Source organism: Ahaetulla prasina, chromosome 3 (assembly GCF_028640845.1).
Source record: "Ahaetulla prasina isolate Xishuangbanna chromosome 3, ASM2864084v1, whole genome shotgun sequence".
Classification (NCBI taxonomy): domain Eukaryota; kingdom Metazoa; phylum Chordata; class Lepidosauria; order Squamata; family Colubridae; genus Ahaetulla; species Ahaetulla prasina.
The window spans coordinates 25416850-25438549 of NC_080541.1; the positions used below are offsets into that span (position 1 = coordinate 25416850).

Sequence of the window (21700 nt, forward strand, 5' to 3'; positions counted from 1 at the left end):
GCCATTTCAAACCCCTCCAATCCATACATACAGCAGACAGACACCCACTATGAAGATGTAGCACGACCACAAACACGAAGCCAAACAACAGCAATGCAGCTCACCAGCTCAAATCCCCCTGCAACACAGACTAAATTGAGCACAACCAAGCCCCCACCCAAACAGGACACACCCCCAGCCAATCAGAGCACAAAAAAACCTCCATCCAATCAGAGCACAGCCAAGCTCCCACCCAATCAGTTCAACCCCCCACTAGCAGTTAAAAGGAAGAAACAGCTGCGATCACACATTGCTCCCAGAAGCACGAAGCTGAAGCCTGAAGATGACGAATGAGACTTCATTCAAATGTTGCCCAGACATTTGCAATTTTACACGGGAGAAAACCCGAACAACCAAAGACCTACATACACACACCCGTGAAAAACACAGAAAATATATATATATATATATATATATATATATATATATATATATATATATATATATATTTGTTTTCTGAGGTTTTCATAAATATATATATAATATCTTTATTAAAAATGCTGAAGCCTGAAGATGACGAATGAGACTTCATTCAAATGTTGCCAAGACACTTCCAATTTTACACGGGAGAAAACCCGAACAACCAAAGACCTATATATATATATATGTGTGTGTGTGTGTGTATATATATGTGTGTGTATATATATGTGTGTGTATATATATATATATGTGTGACAAAAGTGTGACAAAAGTGGATGTCTAATTTTATTGCAATGTATAGATTTGTGTTAATAGAAAGTAATACAAACAACTTTATGCTATTCATAACAATATAACTTTGTGCCTTTTCCAAAGTGATACCAGTAGCAAGTTAATACTAAGTTGTCAAAGAGTAATTGAAGAACATTAAATTTAAATTGGCTCTGATGGATGTCATAGCAGATTGTTATATAAAATTATTTGAATTCCACAAGTGATTCTGGTTTTGTTTCTGATATGTTTCCAAATTTTTGCCTAGTGACAAATGTTATCTTAAATTAAGATACAGTTCTTTCCCAATGAACTTTTAAATTCATTTTAGTAGCAGTTCTTTGTTCTTAAACTTGAATGACACCTTTCCATGTTTTGAATGAAATTTTAATTTTTTATTTTTTTTCTGAAAAAAAAAAGGATGCAGGCATTTTAGAACGTAACTGTTACTGTACAATGAATAACCATTGGATCTTGTGCATTATCTTATATAAATAATTATATCCCATTCTGTCCATAATACCTCCTTCAGTCTCCTCTTAAAACCATACTAGTTAACTTATTAGCCATCATTCTTGTAGGTGAGTGAAAATAGTTGTGGATAATCAAACACTGATGACAACTGCAAAAACTCTTTAGAGTTGCACTGATTATTCTTCCTTTCTCTCTCTCTCTCCTTTTCTCTTTCTCTCCTGAGAGAGATAAAGTATAAACAACCTGAATCAGAAATTGTCACAGTTCTTGTTCTGTTTTAAATTATGAACTGTTTGACAAATTGCTATTGCCCTCAAGCCACTTGACTTGTCAACAGTTGATTCTCTGTCTCATTCGTATGAATAGAAAAAGGGGTTTCTACTTAAAGAATAATTTTATGGTAATTTATTGTTTTGGAATGTAAAATTTTATGTTTTACAAAACTATTATAATGATACCTTTAGGTTTAGCGTTTTTAATTTTGCATCCACTTAATAATAATAGTAAAATTATATGTTGCCTACAACTGCCATATTTAGGACTTATCTAAATTTTGAATATGAAATTTACCACATAATTACAAAATTAAAACAGACACCAATGTGGTCTTGGGCAGCATCTTTCCGTCTGCCTGCCTGCCTGCCTGCCTGCCTGCCTGCCTATCTATCTATCTATCTATCATCTATCTATCTATCTATCTATCTATCTATCTATCTATCTATCTATCTATCTATCTATCTATCTTTCTTTCTTTCTTTCTTTCTTTCTTTCTTTCTTTCTTTCTTTCTTTCCATCCATCCATCCATCCATCTATCCATCAACCTTTCTATCATCTGAAATGTCATTCTTACATACAAAAAAGAACATGAAAGTAATTTCAATTATAAAATCAACTAACCTAATTTGCACTTCCTGAATTAAAGCATTTAAAATCAAGCTCCCTCCCCCCCTTTTTTTTTTCCCTTTGCATTTTATAGTTCAGTTCTTCAATGGAGGAGAAAGAAAGCCAAAATGTGAAAATTAGGAAAAACTTGTCAAAGTAATGTTCAAAACTATTCACCAACTAGTGCAGAACTAATGCAACAAATATAATTGGGTGGGATTAGTATATTATAGAGCATAGTGCATCTATGATAGTATGAACATTGATTAATTTAGAGATCAAGAAAAAAATTGCAATATATAAAACCTGGGCTCAAATAACTTTGAAATATAACTGGTATTTTTAAATCTTTGTCCTATTCCTTCCTTATCTTCTTTATGGTTTAAAGCATTTGGACATAATGAGTGCCCTGATCCTGGTATACCAATCAATGCACGTCGGTTTGGAGACAATTTTCAACTGGGAAGTTCTATCTCTGTGATTTGTGAAGATGGTTTTATTAAAACTCAAGGAACTGAAACAATTACTTGTGTTTTGATGGATGGTAAAGTCATGTGGAGTGGACCTATCCCTAAGTGTGGAGGTATTTGTAACTTTTTTATAGTTTTTGTGTTACAGTAAATGTGTGTTGTATATTAGTTCTTAATCTATAACCTGTATATAGGTTAAATTCACAGCCATCCTTTTTTTGTCATGATGATGATGAAATTTGCAAATATCATCTGATATGATTATTTTGAATGGTAATCTAAGTTACTAAATATTGCATATATGAAATATTTGGTAACGGAAGCTAAATACATGCTTGTATTTTTTCATATGTTTATTCAGGTTCCAAAGTTCTCAAGTGAAACAGCTTGTTCACTGTCATATGCAAAACCTCTAGGTTTATAAATATATTTTTTCCTAAAATACTCAAATATCTTTACACTGAGTGGCATGGTGACCTAGAGGTAGAGCTGTTGCCTTACAATCAGGAATTCAATCCTAGATAGTGGCAGATATTTGTCTCTGTGCACAAAGAGAAAATATCTGCTGTGAATTCTGTGTAGGTGTCAGGAAGGACATCTGACCAGTAAATGCTCAGCTCCATTCAGTCAACCCAACTGTACCCCAAATTAAGGGATTACAGAGTCAATTTTTTTTAAAAAGTCTCAAATATTTTACACTGCTGGGTCAAAATACCATAACTTCCGACATGGTTTCAGATAACGTATCAATATTTTATTGTTATGAGTTACATAACTGAGCTGAATCAAAATATCTTCTTTAAACATAAAAATTATTTATCAGCTGGTACCATGTATGCTCCTTAGTTTATTTATGGAAGAAAATTTTAAATTTCTTGAAGTTGTTAGTAACTTACTTTTAGCTTATTTTTTTTAATGTAGCATTAAAATTAAAGCAATGCTCTGTTAATGTTGTGCTCAATCATTCAGTTAATTTAGTAATATACTCTATCATGGTCAATTTAATATAACAACGTTTTGTTTTGGCTGTTACTGTTTTAAAGGATAATAGAAACTGATTGCTTTAGATAATTATTTATAACATTTTAAACATATTAGGCACAGAAGTATTTCCAGTTACATGAAATCATTATAGTTAAAATTCATTTCCTGGGAATATACAACAGATATTTCTACTGAAGCTCCATTTCTTATTTGTTAAACAAATAACATATTATCATGTTAGGAATTATTTTTCTACACTAAGTATTATTTTAATATAATAGTAAATGTAATTTTATGTGATTAAGATTGTGGTACTTGAACAATTGTGTTTTAATAGGATTTCAGGAATGCTCACTCTTGAAAAAGTTATTTCTGCTTCTGATAAACTTCAGTGAAACATTGATAACATTCAGAATTATAATTATTGCATGTTTATTCAATTAAATGCACGTAAAATAATATCCTATATTATTTGGGTATATACAGCAACCGGTCTGATTTTATCTAACTGAAAGGTTTTCGAACATTCAAATGGAAACTGATGGTTTTCTAAAATCTTATCTATTGATTGATCAATCGATCTATCATCTATCTCTTGTCACACAAATTCTTCTGTTTCAGAGGATTAGAAAATATGTAATATAGCATTTTTATTTTAATATTTAAAGGAGGTTTTTTTTTGTCTGAATCGGTAAAAAGTATTGTAACAAAGAAAAATATTGTGCATATAGAAATATATGGATAAAGAAAAAGTTTCTGCAAAAGTTAGTTTTATCTTGTGAACAGATAGGGATAACAAGAATCTCACCTGGATCTGAAAAGAGATTTGACAAATGCCTCATTAAAGGAATAATGTGTAGTTAAAGAATATATTTTTTATAAAGATTGGTCCAATAAATCCTTCCAAGGATTTATTTGAACCAATATTTTTCAGTGTTTGTCAATGGAACATCAGAGTATTCTATTAACGTTCTTCCAATTAGAATGGCAATAATTAAAATAGCAAAAAAATTCACAATAATAATATAAATAAGAAATATTAGGAGGAAAAAATATTCCAGATTTTACAATATTCCTAGATTGTTGAATGAACATGTTTAGTCACAAGGGGGAAGGGAAAATGTTATGTTAAGAATAATGATAGAGAATTCATGTTTCATTCACACTTGGAAGACTGTATACAGTTCTGATAACATCTCACAATAAAATTAAAAGAAAGGAATACTGGCTGAGTAGCAACAAAAAATGTTTCTATCAAATTTATAAGCTTAGTTGTAATGACAGAAATCTACAGAAATTTTGTCTTTCCTGTAATTCATAGCTGTGACTTAAATACATCATATGTAGGAGAGTGGCTCTATTTCAGTCTGGTAGTTATAGACAAAAGTATCCATAATATTCAAATCATGGCTCATAAGCCAAATAACTGTTTGCAGAGCAAGGAGTAAGGAGAACTGAAGAATCAGTGGCTACAAAACAGATCTAGTAGTAAAATATTATTTCCAACTGTGAGAGAAGACTGTGGAGTTTTAGGCCTTTTCAATATTAGAGAAGATGGCACTGATTTCACACAAGGAAATATGATGCTCCCTACTGCTAAGTTTTTGTTAGCTGATGACACATTCTAAGCTTTAACTGACTCCCAAATTCAGAATTCATCTCCTTGTTCTTAGAATTGGCAGTTTGTGCTGGCTTTGAGCTATTATTTCCAGTGACTAACAAACTGTTGACGCCTCAACCATAGGCTACAGCTACATAGCCTACAACCATAGGTTCTTGTCATCTTTAGCGTTCATGACATCACCCAATAAAGATGGATGGGAGTAATTGAAGAGACATCAATTATGCCTTAATGCAATATTGTTCAAACATTATTCTATTTGGCACTCAAGACCATTTATGGGGACTCTAAATAGTAGATTGCTACTATGACCCATCATTGATCAATGTGAAGAATAAAATGCAGCAAATTTGATCTTACATTTTTACATGCAGAAATATGTTCATACAGCCTTAATCATGCCAGGTCATTTTTAAATATCTAAATTGTATGATCTTTCAGGCACACTGACAACAAACTACCTTTGCCCAACTTGTTCATGGAAATGTCCCAAAGGTGCTTTTCCAAAAGACAACTGGACTTCCTTTCTTTCCTTCTTTGAAAATGATTTGCTTCTCATCCAACAAACTTCTTCAGTTTTCAAATAAAAAAGAAAGAAAGAAAACCCAGTTGTCTTTTGGAAAAGCATCTTTGCGACAACTATGACCTGGATGATTGAGAATCTCCATAGATATTAGTTCATGGAAATATATTGCCCTATAAGAACAAACACAAGCACAAGCACATATTTTACTTTACTCAAGTCAATTTCTCTACTGATTTTTTTCCCTCCAAAATTGCTAATATGTAATATTGTAAATACATAAAGGAGCTATTGCCATTTCAGAATCCATTCATCTATCAAATTTTTCACAAGAAACTGCTGTTGAGTCACTCACATTCCCTCAGAGAAATTAGCTGTTCTTTGTTGTGTGTGAGTGGGAGTGATAGGAGGGGGCATAATCCATGTTCAGACTTCATGAAACTAAACAGGGCTCCTAATAGAATGATAAAGTCTTTCCCCATCTCTGTAAAGTATGAATTCTTTTCAGTTTCATTTCAGACAGTATGAGGGTATGATGAATCCCAGGATATGTGAAAACAGTCAGTTTTGTGAAAGAAAAGGTATGAAAAGGGGTTGGAGCACGTACAATGTATTGTACAAATGAAGCACATTTTAGCATTTAAAATATTTGATTTGCATATTTTGCTTTGACAAATTGAGATAATTTTTAAGAGCAAAATATGTTTAGGGACGGGCATGTTGATGAAAGCAGGGTCACTTTAAATGTGACATTATGACATGCATAGAAATGGCAATGGCACAACACAACTTTCATCAGATTTACTGTTGCTTTTAGGCAACAGTTTGAATAACCTTTGTAATAACCGTATAAGATCATTCAGTGTTAATATTCCCATACTGCAGAATAGTAATTTAATATGGAGGTTTTTTTGTCAAAATACTGGACGAAAATACATACGTGGTTGGAAAAAATGAGTAGACCTAAAACCAGAGATATTTTTGTTGGGCATCCTACCAGAAAAATATGACAAAAAGACTACATATTTGATCTTGCATATACTAACCACAGCCAGAATTGTATTTGCGCAACAATGAGAAAATGATGAGATCCCGTCTGAGGGGAATGTAATTAAGAAAATATTAGAATGCACAGAAATGGATAGACTAATGCTTATTATTAAAGACAGAGAAGAAACTGAATACTATTTGATATGGGACATATTTTATTGATGGCTAGACAATAGAAACAGAAGTTAGAAAGGAGGAGATATAAAAAGAGGAAATGTTAAAGAGGAGAGTTGTTAAAGAAGTGATGTTAAGTATTATTGTTATTATATTACTATCTCAATATATTTTTAATATTGTGGTGATAAATACCCCAACAAAGTGTTGTATTATGACTATTTAAATATAATTGTACCCAGACCGTACACTATTTGATGAAAATTGAATGTTATATAAATAAAACAAATAAAACTTGAAAAAAAAAGTAATTTAATGACTTATTTAGAAAAGCACATTGTGTGGCTTGTTCGTTATGATAGGATATAAAAATGTAGTTCAGAAATGAAACTGAAAATCCTTCCCCTCAAAAAAAATAAAAATAAAATACCATTCATGGGAAGGAGGTATTGAGAAAAGGCAAACAAAAATTTGAAGCTTACAGTAGTCATACTAGGACAGGACCATATTTCATTCTCCCTCCTGTCTCTCCTTCCTTTTAATCACATAGAAACATCTACAAAAATTTTTTTGCACACATCCTTGTGTGGTAGGGCCATGCTTTAAAAGCAAATTTAAATAAAAGAATACAAATTATATCTTGGCCTTAATTGAATTAGTGAGTTGATGAGAGTGGTAAAATCTGAATTTTCCTTCGCACATATGTGCTAGTCGTTCCTGACTCTAGCGGGTGGTGCTCATCTCCATTTCAAAGCCAAAGAGCCAGCGCTGTCTGAAGACATCTCCGTGGTCAGATGGCTGACATGACTAAATGCCAAAGGCTCACGGAACGCTGTTACCTTCCCACCAAAGGTGGTCCCTATTTTTCTACTTGCATTTTTTACGTTCTTTTGAACTGCTAGGTTGGCAGAAGCTGGGACAAGTAACAGGAGCTCACCCGGTTATGCGGCACTAGAGATTTGAACTGTTGAACTGCTGACCTTTCGATCGACAAGCTCAGCATCTTAGCCACTGAGCCACCGTGTCCCTAAAATCTGAATTAGGGAGTCGTTATTTTGTTATATAGGATTGCAGTGCCAGTTTATGGCTCTACTAGATTATTTCTGACTTTATTTGATTTATACTTCACTTTGACTCAAGTTCTGAAGATAAACTAGTTTCTTCTTTCCAGCCTTCCTTTCTACTCTTGTGATTTCCTTTTATTTCAGAAATCTGAGCATGGTGACTGTTCTAGCCTGACAATAACAACTTGTTGTTTTCTTCTTTATAGCTCCATGTGGTGGACATTTTGCAGCCCCCAGTGGAGTCATCCTTTCTCCAGGCTGGCCTGGCTATTATAAAGACTCCTTGAATTGTGAGTGGGTGATTGAAGCAGAACCAGGACACTCTATCAAAATTACATTTGAAAGGTCTTGACAAAAGCTTTCTTTTTCCTCCTTCTGTTTTTTTTTTTTTTAACTTTTAACTGATGGCCAGGAGATTACAGCAGAAAAACAAAACCTTGATTTAATGGACCTGCAGGGTTAGGAAGGAGGTGTCCATTGCTTCTGAATGTCCATTAAATCCAAAAGTCTTTCGGCACTGATGTATGTTTCTTTTGTGTGTGTGTGTGTGTCATGACATCATTATAGATGAGACAAAATCAGGATGTTTACAGTGATTTTCATGATTTGTGACCTCATTATACAAATAGTCTAAATGGGTTGTTCATGCAATTATATGATTACACAGTGATGCGAATTGGCATAGTTACATAAATTTAAGAGAATTTTCTGCGAATAATGTAATGCTTTAAGAATGTTTATTACGGGTTTTTTTTTCCCTAAGATGCTCTGGTTAAAAACATCTTGTCTCCTGAAACTGGAGTTAATTAAAAGCTTTTATTATTATTGATTTTGCAGCAGAAGCCAATTTTTGTTAATCATGTTTTCTTTTATTTGCACTTCAGTAAAAAGCTTGTAGAGGTGTCTGGATCATTTAATGGATAACACTGTTATGCAATGGATTCAGTGTTAGAGGATATTTACTCTAATTTCATGACTTAAGAGTTTGGTGGAGATGGAGTGGTTGCTTCTATTTTGTAAGCTCAAAGTGATGGAACCTACAGGTTCTGAAAATTCTGTGTGAATTCCCCACTATTCTGTAACATACTTTAATGATAGTGCTACAATTAGGATGTACTTATATACAGGGTATTAATTATAGTAAAGGCTCCTACCCAGTGGTGAAATCCTCCACAGGATGCCACTGTTTTGCTGCCGGTGCATGCACGGTGCATGCCAAACGTGCGCTGTGTGCCCGCATGTGCACTGTGTGCCAAATGCATACTGTGTGTGCGTGCATGCACAGTGCATGCCAAATGCACGTTGTGTGCATGCATGCGCAAGGCACACCAAATGCATGCTTTGCACAGAAAAAGAAACCGTTTGAAGGTAAGTAGAATAGAATAGAATAGAATCTTCCAGCCTTCCATCCTTATGCACGGTCACTCACGCCCTTGTTACCTCTCGCCTGGACTATTGCAATGCTCTCTACATGGGGCTCCCCTTGAAGAGCACCGGGAGGCTCCAGCTAGTCCAGAATGCACGGGTAATTGTGGGAGCATCACGTTGCTCCCATATAACACCTATCCTGTGTGGCCTGCACTGGCTGCCGGTAGCCTTCCGGGTGCAATTCAAGGTGCTAGTGCTCACTTCTAAAGCGCTCCATGGCTTAGGACCGGGCTATTTACGAGGCCGCCTTCTGCCACCGATAGCCTCCCAACGACCCGTGCACTCCCACAGAGCAGGCCTCCTCAGGGTGCTGTCGACCAAACAGTGCCGGCTGGTGACCCCCAGGGGAGAGCCTTCTCTGTGGCAGCACCGACCCTATGGAATGAGTTACCTCCAGGGTTACGCCAACTTCCCGACCTCCGTACCTTCAAGTGGGAACTGAAACTCTGCTATTCAATTGGGCGGGACTAGCCTAAATATTATTTTAATTTAATATTTTAGTTTAACTTAATTTTAATTGAATTTTAATTGTATTAATCTATTTATAATTTTGTATTCTATGGGTTTTATATCAGTCTCTTGACCATTTTAGTTTCAATTGGCCGGTTAAATATTTCATTTTAAATGTATTTTAAATTTGGGGTTTGTATTGTGTACCTATGTGTTTTAAATGGCTGTACACCGCCCTGAGTCCTTCGGGAGAAGGGCGGTCTAGAAATCTAATTAATAAATAAATAAATAATAAATAGAATAGAATAAAATTTTATTGGCCAAGTGTGATTGGACACACAAGGAATTTTTCTTGGTGCATATGCTCTCAGTGTACATAAAAGAAAAGATACGTTCATCAAGGTACAACATTTACAACACAATTGCTGGTCAATATATCAATATAAATCATAAGGATTGCCAGCAACAAGTTATAGTCGTACAGTCATAAGTGGAAAGAGATTGGTGATGGGAACTATGAGACGATTAATAGTAGTGCAGATTCAGTAAATAGTTTGACAGTGTTGATGGAATTATTTGTTTAGCAGAGTGATGGCCTTCGGGGAAAAACTGTTCTTGTGTCTCGTTGTTCTGGTGTGCAGTGCTCTATAGCGTCGTTTTGAGAGTAGGAGTTGAAACAGTTTATGTCCAGGATGCGAGGGGTCTGTAAATATTTTCACGGCCCTCTTCTTGATTTGTGCAGTATACAGGTCCTCAATGGAAGGCAGGTTGGTAGCAATTATTTTTTCTGCAGTTCTAATTATCCTCTGAAGTCTGTGTTTTTCTTGTTGGGTTGCAGAACCGAACCAGACAGTTATAGAGGTGCAAATGACAGACTCAATAATTCCTCTGTAGAACTGAATCAGCAGCTCCTTGGGCAGTTTGAGCTTACTGAGTTGGCACAGAAAGAACATTCTTTGTTGTCTTTTTTAATGATGTTTTGATGTTAGCTGTCCATTTTAGATCTTGCGATATGATAGAACCTAGAAATTTGAAGGTTTCTACTGTTGATACTGTGTTGTCTAGTATTGTGAGAGGTGGAAGTATGGAAGGGTTTCTCCTAAAGTCTACCACCATTTCTACGGTTTTGAGTGTGTTCAGTTCCAGATTGTTTTGGTTGCACCACAAGGCTAGTCGTTCGATCTCTCGTCTATATGCGGATTTGTCATTGTCTTGAATGAGACCAATCACTGTTGTGTCATCTGCGAACTTCAGTAGCTTAACAGATGGATCATTGGAGATGCAGTCATTGGTATACAGAGAGAAGTGGGGAGAGCACACAGCCTTGGGGGCCCCCTGTGCTAATTGTACAGGTATTTGATGTGATCTTGCTTAGCTTCACCTGCTGCTTCCTGCTTGTTAGGAAGCTTGTGATCCACTTACAAGTCTGTTCCGGTACCTGTAACTGGTTTAGCTTAGTTAGAAGAATGTCTGGAATGATGGTATTGAATGCTGAACTAAAGTCTACAAAAAGGACCCTTGCATAGGTCTTTGGAGACTCAAGATGTTGTAGGATGTAGTGCAGAGCCATATTAACAGCATCATCTGTTGATCTATTTGCTCGGTATGCAAATTGCAAGGGGTCTAACAATGGATCCGTGATGGTTTTCAAGTAGGAAAGCACTAGCCTTTCAAAGGTTTCATGACTACAGATGTTAAAGCAACTGATCTGTAGAAGCAACTCGCTGTAGAACAGCAAGGGGGGGAGAACAGCTGTGCCGTGAGATTTAGATTTGCTAGAAAGCAGGATTTCCTGCTTGCTAGCAAATATAAATCACGCGGCACAGTGGATCGTTGGAAATATTGGTTTGGACAAACAAGGAGCCTGGTAGTAACCAGTCTGCCCGAACTGGTGCGAACTGGTAGCATTTCACCCCTGCTTCTACTGAGGTTCTGTAATGTCAGGACAGAATACATACATATGTGTTTAGAAATTTGTCTCTTTCTTCAACATTTGTTGTTAGTTTGAAGTTTTTATACTTTTTTGCTTGTACTGTTTTGCTTGTCTAAGACATCATAATAAGTACAAACTAGGTCTCCCAGTGGAAGACCTAGGTCTCCCTTTTATTGAAATATAGTATTTTTATATAGTTTTTACATTTTGAAGTGTGTACTGCCCACTGAGAGAGTATGGTCTCTAAATTTGATGAATGAATGATTAAATAAAAATAAAAATAAATAAATAACAACCTTTTTTTTCTTTTTAATTTATATCCCGCCCTTCTCCGAAGACTCAGGGTGGCTTACAATGTGTTAAGCAATAGTCTTCATCCATTTGTATATTATATACAAAGTCAACTTAATTGCCCCCAACAATCTGGGTCCTCATTTTACCTACCTTATAAAGGATGGAAGGCTGACTCAACCTTGGGCCTGGTGGGACTTGAACTTGCAGTAATTGCAAGCAGCTGTGTTAATAACAGACAGACTTAGTATGTTGAGCCACACTTAGGCGTGTAGATCCAGAACACAGCCTTCCTTTGTGATACCTGCAATATCCTGATGGTTACTAATTAGTCATGATGGCTTCATATTCCGTCCATTGATAAAAGCATTGTGTATTTCAATGGTATTTGCTGGAAGATACAAAGAAATTACTTTTGTGAATATCTGCTTTTTGTGAGATTACCATAAGTATCTTATGGGTCATTAAAAGATGAATACAATGGACTATGACTCTTCCAATGTTTGAAAAAAAAATTCTAGATATCTTAAATACCAATGCTGGAGAAGACCTAGTATGATAAAGGATATACTCTATAAAATTGTGGGTTACATTAAATGTATCATTTTAAAACATGTCATAACAGTATTAATTATTTTTAGAGATTTTTTTTTACATGTATGTGAAGATTGACAAATGTTTAGACAGGATTTGTGAAGGATCTAGGCTACACAGGTGTTGATATTTGATGGTATTCAAGGTATTATTAAAGGATGTAAACTGTTCCAAGTAAAGCTGCCATTTGCAAATGACTGGTGGTGATTTTGTCAATGGCGATGGTGTTCAAGCGGTGTTCCAGATCTTTTGGAATTATTATTGCTTTGTTGTTGTTTTTGTGCTGCTTTTGCTTTTCTCAGTTATATTCAAAACTATTCTTCGTAATTCTGAAAGACGTATCTCGGTAAAGATGGAAAGAAAGGGAAAGAACAGAAATACTAAAAGAGTAAAATCTATATTCTGATCACTATTTTTCCCTTCTTTTCCTTTTTTAATTCACTTTCTCTAAACCTATGGTTCTCTACTTCATACATAGGCAATATTTTGAGATTCAACTTTGCCCCTAAACTCTTTGGAAGCTAGTCAACACAACTTGTAATGTACTGGTATCACAAACCAAAGATCTGCTTTTGATTAGGTGGAGATGGAGATGTGAAAGCTTCCCCAAACACATTCCTATGCTTATATTTAAAGAAAGAAAGAAGAAATACTGGAGAGCCCTTGTGGGAATTACAGATTGCCCCACCCTGTACTACTTTTCTGGTGTAGAAGGGAATATTGGTTTATAATAGATATATTTCCTTTACACATGCTAAAAAGCCAGCCCTTAATAATCCTAAACTGAAAAGTCTAAGAAATAAATAGTTTACTTTTAACCTTGGCAAACAAAATTTTCTCTTGGGACTTTTCCATAATAAATAAATTCACAGAAATTGTAATTTGCCAAAACAACATGAAAAGTTAGTTTATTTTATAGATTTGAATAGCCTATTACAATTCAAAGACTCTCACCACATTACAAGGGAGTAAAAATGTAACAACAATAAACCATCCAAACTGTGGCCACTCCTAATAATCAAAGTTCAATGATTGATGGAAAAGAATCTTTCTTGAGCTTTCTATTTCCTCCTCCGAATATCATCTGATGTACTACATACATTTAAATGATAACAGTGGTATGCAAAATGGAACACAAATTTGTTTTTATTCTTACTGTAGCCTCAGTGTCTGTTCTCAGATACCTATGGGACAGTGGAGACATTCCTACAGGATGAATAAACAAGAATTTAAAAGTTTAGAGGTAGTTCTGACTTCATCAGTTTCTCTCTCTTTCTCTGAATTGAGAAGATAAATTAGTTACCCCTACAAATTTTCTCGTGCTGATATAATTCTCAAACAGCACCATTCTATCTGGAAATTTAGTTAAATGACTGCTTCACTATATTGTTTATCCTTATTCATAGTGCAAAAATATTAAGTATTTGGCTAAATGATTCAGGTTAGCAAAATTCTTAAAAAAAAAAAAATTGTGAATAAAAGCTAATTTACATATTCATTTGTTGCAGAAGGTCTGACATCCATTTTCAAAGCTATCTTTCAAATCGAAAATTCATGCATTTGATCCTGAATAAGACGCTAAGTTCCCTAGCTTTAGAGAACATTTTTACTTCAATTGGAAAAATGATGACATGATCTGTTAAATGTTACAGGTTGATGTATCATCACAAAAATGGGAAGCAACTAGAGAAGGGAATATGAATTAGTACTTTTATCTTAGCGTGACAATTGAAACATAATTATTAGAGTTTAAATGGCAGTAGTTAATCAGCATGTTGTTAAGTACTGCATTAGACTAATGATCTTGGATCTTGCTCATGAAACCATTAATTCATTTCCCAGATTAATATTGTACTGTATATTTCAAACCTGATTATAGGTAAGCTTAATGTTCTTTGGATTTTCTTAGTTGCTTAGATACTGCCTTTGTTTTGTTTTGTTTTGTTTTTGTTTTGCTACATCTGAGGAAAGATATTAAAGATATAAAGAAGCTTATGCTTCTTTATAACTAAAGTGTGTTTGATTTTCATCATGAAATCTCATTTAGTGGAGAGGCATATATGCATTTGACAATTAATATATTGAATCAATTTTCAAGAAATCATTTGCTGGATCAGATACATGCATTACTCTTTCAAATGTAATTTTGCCCTAGGTAATATAGTGAAAATACTTGTCTTCAACAGAACAGTTAGCATTAGTAATGTTTTCTTCCCAATGTTGGTGTTTCCTTCTTAGTGGGTGTGGGGGAGTGGAGAAAATTGCTATTCAGTCGTGCCCGATTTAATAATTCATCAAGTGTTCTCTATAAAAACAAGACACTCAGTTTCAGCTTCAGTAAACAAAGTTCAAGAGCACAGATTACACATTAAAGACCAGCTCCATTGAAAAAATATTGTAATAATTAAATACAAACCTATGGTTTTTCAAAAAAGATGAACAGGGGTCCCCAACCTTTCGGACCTCAGGGACCACTAAATTCATAATTTTAAATCCCGTGGACCACTAATATGATCTGCTTATTGACCAGCTGGGTGGGCGTGGCTAGGTAGTCATGTGACTGGGTGGCCATGACCAACTTGATGTCACTCTTGTTGAGGGGCACCTCACTGGCCTCTACTCATCCTTCCCCTCCTACCCACTCCTTCCCTGCCTGCCCAGGCTCCTTAGGGCCCCAACAGGAAGCAGTTGTTGGAGCTAAGCAGTCACCATGAGAAAAAGTTGGCGAAACAGCTGGCTCAGTTCAAACTGGATCTGACCAAGAAGGAGGCTCAGCAGAAGCCCCTCACTAAGGACTAGGAGCGTAGGCTTTCCAAAGAGAGGGAAGACCTGTGGGAGTGCAAGGCCAGGTATTGGTGCCTGGAAGCTCAGCGGGTTGAGATAGTCAGCCAGTTCCAGGCCATGATGTAGTCCCACTAGAACAAGGCCCTCCAGCTCTTCTCTACCAGTAGCATTTCCCTCCAGCCTTTGCCCAAAGCCCCACACCAGGAGGCTGAAGCAGACCCCAAGTTGGAATTTCTCCCCCTTTCCAACCCACACAAAAAGACCCCTAAGTGAAATATTCTCTGCAGTAACACAAGCGTTCATTGCATGTATCCAGTCCAGGGGTTATAGTTTGAGGACCCCTGATTTAGTGCAATATAAAAAATGCAAATATTTTTTCTGGGCACCACCAGAATTTTCTCACGGACTACTAGTTGGTGACTGCTGGTTTAGAAAGCACTTGAAACTCACAATATAATCTTTGAGTGATTTAGAAAAAGTTAAGTTAGGTTTGGTCTGCAATCTTGAAGTATTTCTGGGGTGACAGCTCTCCTTGAAGTGCAGGTGGCAGCTGTGGTTAGAAGAGTCTTTGCATATAGAGACATCTTGTCTGCAAGTTGTGCTCATTCTTAGATTGGGATATGCTGCTCATAGTCACTCATGATTTGGTCAGTTGCCAAAACTAATACTTCCATGTCAGAAGCACAAGGTGACATAATCTCTGCCTAGGGGATGTCCAGATGGGGGCTCCTTTCTCATCACAGTGAAGTTGCACACCAAAGTGGTACCCATTGATCTACTTGCTGTCACCTGTTTTCAAACTGCTGGGATGGTGGGAGCTGAAGCACATGACAGGAGCTCATCCTGCCCTGCGGCAGGTCTTGAACACAATGTTGTCAATCATCAGCTCAGAGTTCTAACCTCATGAGTCACCGAGCTCCCAGTTCCCAGTTAGAGATTGCAATGCATTCCACATCAGTGGTGGGATTCATTTTTTTTACTACTGGTTCTGTGGGCATGGCTTGGTGGGCATGGCATGGCTTAGTGGGCATGGTTTGGTGGGCATGGCAGGGGAAGGATACTGCAAAATCCCCATTTCCTCCCAATCAGCTGGGGCTCAGGAGGCAGAGAATAGATGGGGCGGGGCCAGTCAGAGGTTGTATTTACTGGTTCTCCAAACTACTCAAAATTTCATCTACCAGTTCTCTAGAACTGGTCAGAACCTGCTGAATACCACCTCTGTTTCACGTGGAGATGTGCTTGAAGAGCACACAGAAGCTGTGCTGTTCCAGAATGCAGCAGCATAGGCAGTAACATTACACTACTGTGTGGTGATTCCCAATAGGCTTCTCAGTTCAGTTCATCAGGTTTAAAGCCCTACAGGGAACTGATGCATTTTGCCCAATCCTATTAGATTTGGCAGAGGGACATGCTCTTGGCAAACTGTGCACCTGCTGAGGCTACAGAAGTGTGTCTTCTTTGTTGTGTCTGCCTTATTCCATAGACATCCCCCATAAAATGGATGGTCTCAATTCTGTTGGCCTTCAGGAAAGCAGTGAAGACCTGTTCATGAAGCTAGGATGGTATTGTTGATTAATGGATGTAAGTTTTATCCAGTCCACAATGTGTTTTTTTGTTGTTTATTTTAGGTAAATATTTTTTTTAAAAAAATCTTGTTTCCCACCCAGAATTCCTTCAGGTAGATGAGCAGCCATGTAAATTTGTTTAAGAAATAAATATATTATAATATTTGCATATCTGTCTTGTACAGGATGTAGAATAAATTGGTAGTGGGAAATTTGCAGTAAGACTGTGTTTTGGCTAAAATCAAAACATCCTGTCTTAGTAAATTGATGCTATCTACTTGGATATTATTTTGTTTCAGTAATTTCAATTAATATTTCATAGAATTTTTACTTTTAAAACTTTGCATTGTGGCTTATTCAATAAATATTTGATTATGAAGTAAAATAAATGGTTTGATTAGGACAAACCTAAGTGGAGATACAGAACCACTGAATAATAATTTAATATTTCAGTTAGTCAAACGGGCTTAGATAAGCTTCATTATGTTCAGTTAGTTGATTCAAATCCTGACTGAATCCAATGTAATAACTATACAAAGATTGCTAGATATTTGCCTTTGCAAAATATTTAACGTTATGGTATTTCTTGTGTTTAGCAGATTAAATCATGATAAAATAGACATGTAAAGACACAAAAGATTTCAATTGTCTCTCTCATACATACATACATACATACATACATACATACATACATACATATGTAGGTCTTTGGTTATTCGGGTTTTCTCCCGTGTAAAATTGGAAGTGTCTTGGCGACGTTTCGACGAAGTCTCATTCATCATCTTCAGGCTTCAGCTTTGTGCTTCTGGGAGCAATGTGTGATTGCAGCTGTTTCTTCCTTTTTAACTGCTAGTGGGGGTTTGAACTGATTGGGTGGGAGCTTGGCTGTGCTCTGATTGGATGGGGTTTTTTTGTGCTCTGATTGGCTGGGGGTGTGTCCTGTTTGGGTGGGGGCTTGGTTGTGCTCAGATTAGTCTGAGTTGCAGGGGGATTTGAGCTGGTGAGCTGCATTGCTGTTGTTTGGCTTCGTGTTTGTGGTCGTGCTACATCTTCATAGTGGGTGTCAGTCTGCTGCATGTATGGATTGGAGGGGTTTGAAATGGCTAATGTTGCAGCTGCAGTCTGGCTTCTGGTCCTTGGTCGTGCTTCATGATCAGTGTGGATTTGGGTCTGCTTTCTGGGTGGATGTGTGGTGGTGACATCCTGTGTGGACCTCGTGAGTGTGGGTCTGGTGTCATTCCTCGTGTTAGGGACTCATTTGTCAATAAGGGCGGGTTTCCAAATGGCTGGTAGGCGGGAGGTATCATCTTGTTTGTTCATGCTGTGTGGGCGTTTTTCTATCTCGATGGCTTCTCTGATTATTCTGTTGTTAATTGTTAATCCCTTATTGACAAATGTGTCCCTAACATGAGGAATGACACCAGACCCACATTGTTTACTGCAGGCACATGCACTAAATTCAGGGATTACCAGGAACTTGAGGCAGCCATGCTGAGTTTTTCAGACAATGTAGAACCTTGATGATTGAGCACCCAACTATAGAATAGAATAGAATAGAATAGAATAGAATAGAATAGAATAGAATAGAATAGAATAGAATAGAATAGAATATTCTTTATTGGCCAAGTGTGACTGGACACACAAGGAATTTGTCTTGGTGCATATGCTCTCAGTGTACATAAAAGAAAAAATACCTTCATCAGGTTAGATAGGGTGGAAGAAGGGAGGAGTGGAGAAGGAGGAGAGGAAGTAGTAAAGTGAAGGAGATGAAGGATGGGAAAGTATTAGAGGGTAGAGAGGGAGGTTGTGAAGAAAGGAAGTGTCAATCGGGCAGGCCTGAATTAGTAATAAATAAAAATTAATGATTAATGATGGATAATAGTTTGTACATAAATATGATGTTGGAAAATGGAAATAAAAATTATTGAAAAAAAAGGAAAAAAAAGAAAAAATACCTTCATCAAGGTACAACACTTACAACACTTAATGATAGTCATAGGGTACAAATAAGCAATCAGAAAACAATCAATATCAGTATAAATAGTAAGGATTCAATGTATTTCGAAGCTTAACAAGTCTTCCTAAAAATGGTTCACCCCTAGTCATATCTTAGAAAGTCAGTTTGTTGTAATGGTTAAGGTAACAAACTAGAAACTGATTGAACATCAGTTTTAGTTCTGCCTCAGGCATAAAGACAACTGGGTGACCATGGGCCAGTCACTCTCTGTCAGCCCTAGGAATCAGGCAAGGGCAAACTACTTCCAAAATCTTGCCAAGTAAACTTCATTAGAATTAATCTAAAGCTAGTTGAGCAGGTGCCCCCAAAACAAAACAAAATCTTATATGTCAGTGGAGATTCTCAGTCATCCAGGTCATACTTTCCAAGAGGCAAGAGGAGACCTGAGAAAACAGACAAACCCCCAAGTGGCCTCAATGACTCTCTAAAAGATTGGAAATGACCAACAAGAAAAAGTACCCTTGGGACCCCACCCTTATATACCCTTATACACCCTTAACTAAATTCTTTCCAGGTCACATTCAATTTTTAAAAAATATAAACTGAAGTAAATCATATGAAGAATATTTATTTTTAAATGATGTGCTCAAACAAATACCTGAAAAAGGATGGTCTATAAATATAATTTGCAAAAGTTATTTCAATTGACAATATTTCCCCTACACCTAGGATTTTTCCTCCAAGCTTAACTCCTTGATTGGGAAAGCCCTTGTGAGCTTCACCACATGACTTCCTTCATTATACAATCCACTTGTAAAACAGCATAAAGGGGTGTAAATAAAGCAACTGAACGCTATCTCCATAGAAGTGAAATTGATGTATTACACATTTGAGAGGCAAAATGCATGTGTTTAAAGAAGTTCAGAAACATATGGACTTCTGAGACATACTATAGTAATATCTGCCATGGTTTTAGAACAGTGATGAAATAAAGGAATACACTCTGCTCATCATTTGTATTTGAAAAATGTAATCGGAATAGGATTTTGAAAGATCTAGAAAACAAGAATATATTTTTTTTCAAAGACTAAGTGTAACATTATTCTGAGCATGCAGTCTTTGATTATATTTTATGTCTCTGTGTGCTTCTCCAACTTAGATTCCAGACAGAACTCAATTACGATGTTCTCGAAGTACATGATGGACCAAATCTTTTGTCACCACTTCTTGGATCTTACAATGGTACACAAGTCCCTCAATTTTTATTCAGTAGCAGCAATTTCATTTATCTCTTGTTTACAACAGATAACAGTCGATCTAATAACGGATTCAAAATCCACTATGAAAGTAAGTAATTTTTTCTCCATATTCTTTGGCAAATGTACTGTATATTATTGTTCACTGTCTACATAAAGTAAATACTGGTATAAATGTATTTCAAGGTAACACTAAATATGTTATTGGATATGAATGTTAAAATAAAACTTTTTTATTAAAAAAATTTTAAAAAAATGTATTTCAAGGTCTTAGCTATCACTTTTTCCTCGGAGTTTACAGGCTGTGGTCATGAAACCCTTATAAACCAGGGAGATTTGGATCCTATTACCAATATATTTACTAATCATAAATATGAAAGATTGATTCTTGCCCTGTGTATAGCCACCCTGACTCCTGTAACCTCTAAGGTGGATGTTCTGCTCCTGGTTTGCTATATATTAGCCAAGTAATGGTAAAGGTCTCCAGCTACAGTACTCTAATTACCAGCATTTCCCGCAGGCATTGCTAGTTCAGATATTTGAGTTGTAGAAATGGATTGCATTTCTACAATATTTAGGTGAGATGGAAAAGAGTAAATGCACAAGCTACAACCTATAAGTAAAAAGAGATCTGGAAAATGTTTACTAGGGTGGAATGGTGGGTCAGAACATAGACTGTCTTTTCAAACATAGTAGTCAAGATGGTAGGGGAATAAACCCTAAGTTTCTTCCCCTGATGACCAGGATAGGAAGTACCAAATAATGACAGGTTTCAAAGCATGGAACTGAAAGAATGGAAAGGTTGAAAGTTATTATGAATATCTCTACTTCAGAGTGATGAAGTTAATACTGCCACACTGTCAAAACTGTTTCCCCCTCTCTTAACTTAAAAAAAATATCGATATACTACTGGGATAATTATAAAGTTCCAGTTCAGGTCTTGGCTTCCAAAGTCCATAGAATAGACCAGGGGTATCAAACTCATGTTGTCACAATGGCATCATGTGACGTATCGGGACTTTTTTCCCCTTCTCTGTATCAGGCATAATACTTTGATAGTCATGTCTCCTATTTGTTATGCATTCCTTCTTTATAAAATCTTCGTGAAACTGTATTATACACTGGTAATCCTCGATTTACAGTCATTCATTGTAAGTTACAGCAATGTTGCAAAAAGGACCTTCTGAACTGAGCTCCCACTTACGGCCAACACAGCATCCTTACAGTCATGTGATCAAAATTCAGGTGCTTGGCAACTGGCATGTATGAACGTGGGTTCATGCAATTGCCATTTGTGGCCTTTTCAGTCAGCTTCCTTCAAGCAAAGTCAATGTGGGACTTGGGAGTCTCTTAATGACCAGATGATAAACTTAATAACCGTAGCAAAAAGGTCCATAAAATTGGGTGCCATTCACTTAACAATTGTCTTGCTTAGCAACAGAAATTCTGGTCTTAACTATGTTCATAAGTCGAAAATGATCACTATGTAGTTAAGTGTCTCATTTAATAGAATAGCAAAATAATAGAGTT

General features: G+C 36.2%; 1 protein-coding gene across 1 annotated transcript in view; it reads left to right on the forward strand.

Moving 5' to 3' along the window:
• CSMD3 (CUB and Sushi multiple domains 3) overlaps positions 1-21700 on the forward strand; it is a 782898-nt gene that overhangs the window by 479076 nt on the left and 282122 nt on the right. Inside the window, exons 16-18 of the mRNA XM_058175006.1 lie at positions 2475-2669; positions 8119-8257; positions 20074-20261. Coding sequence (XP_058030989.1) covers positions 2475-2669; positions 8119-8257; positions 20074-20261 — 522 coding nt within the window. The remainder of the gene's footprint in view (positions 1-2474; positions 2670-8118; positions 8258-20073; positions 20262-21700) is intronic.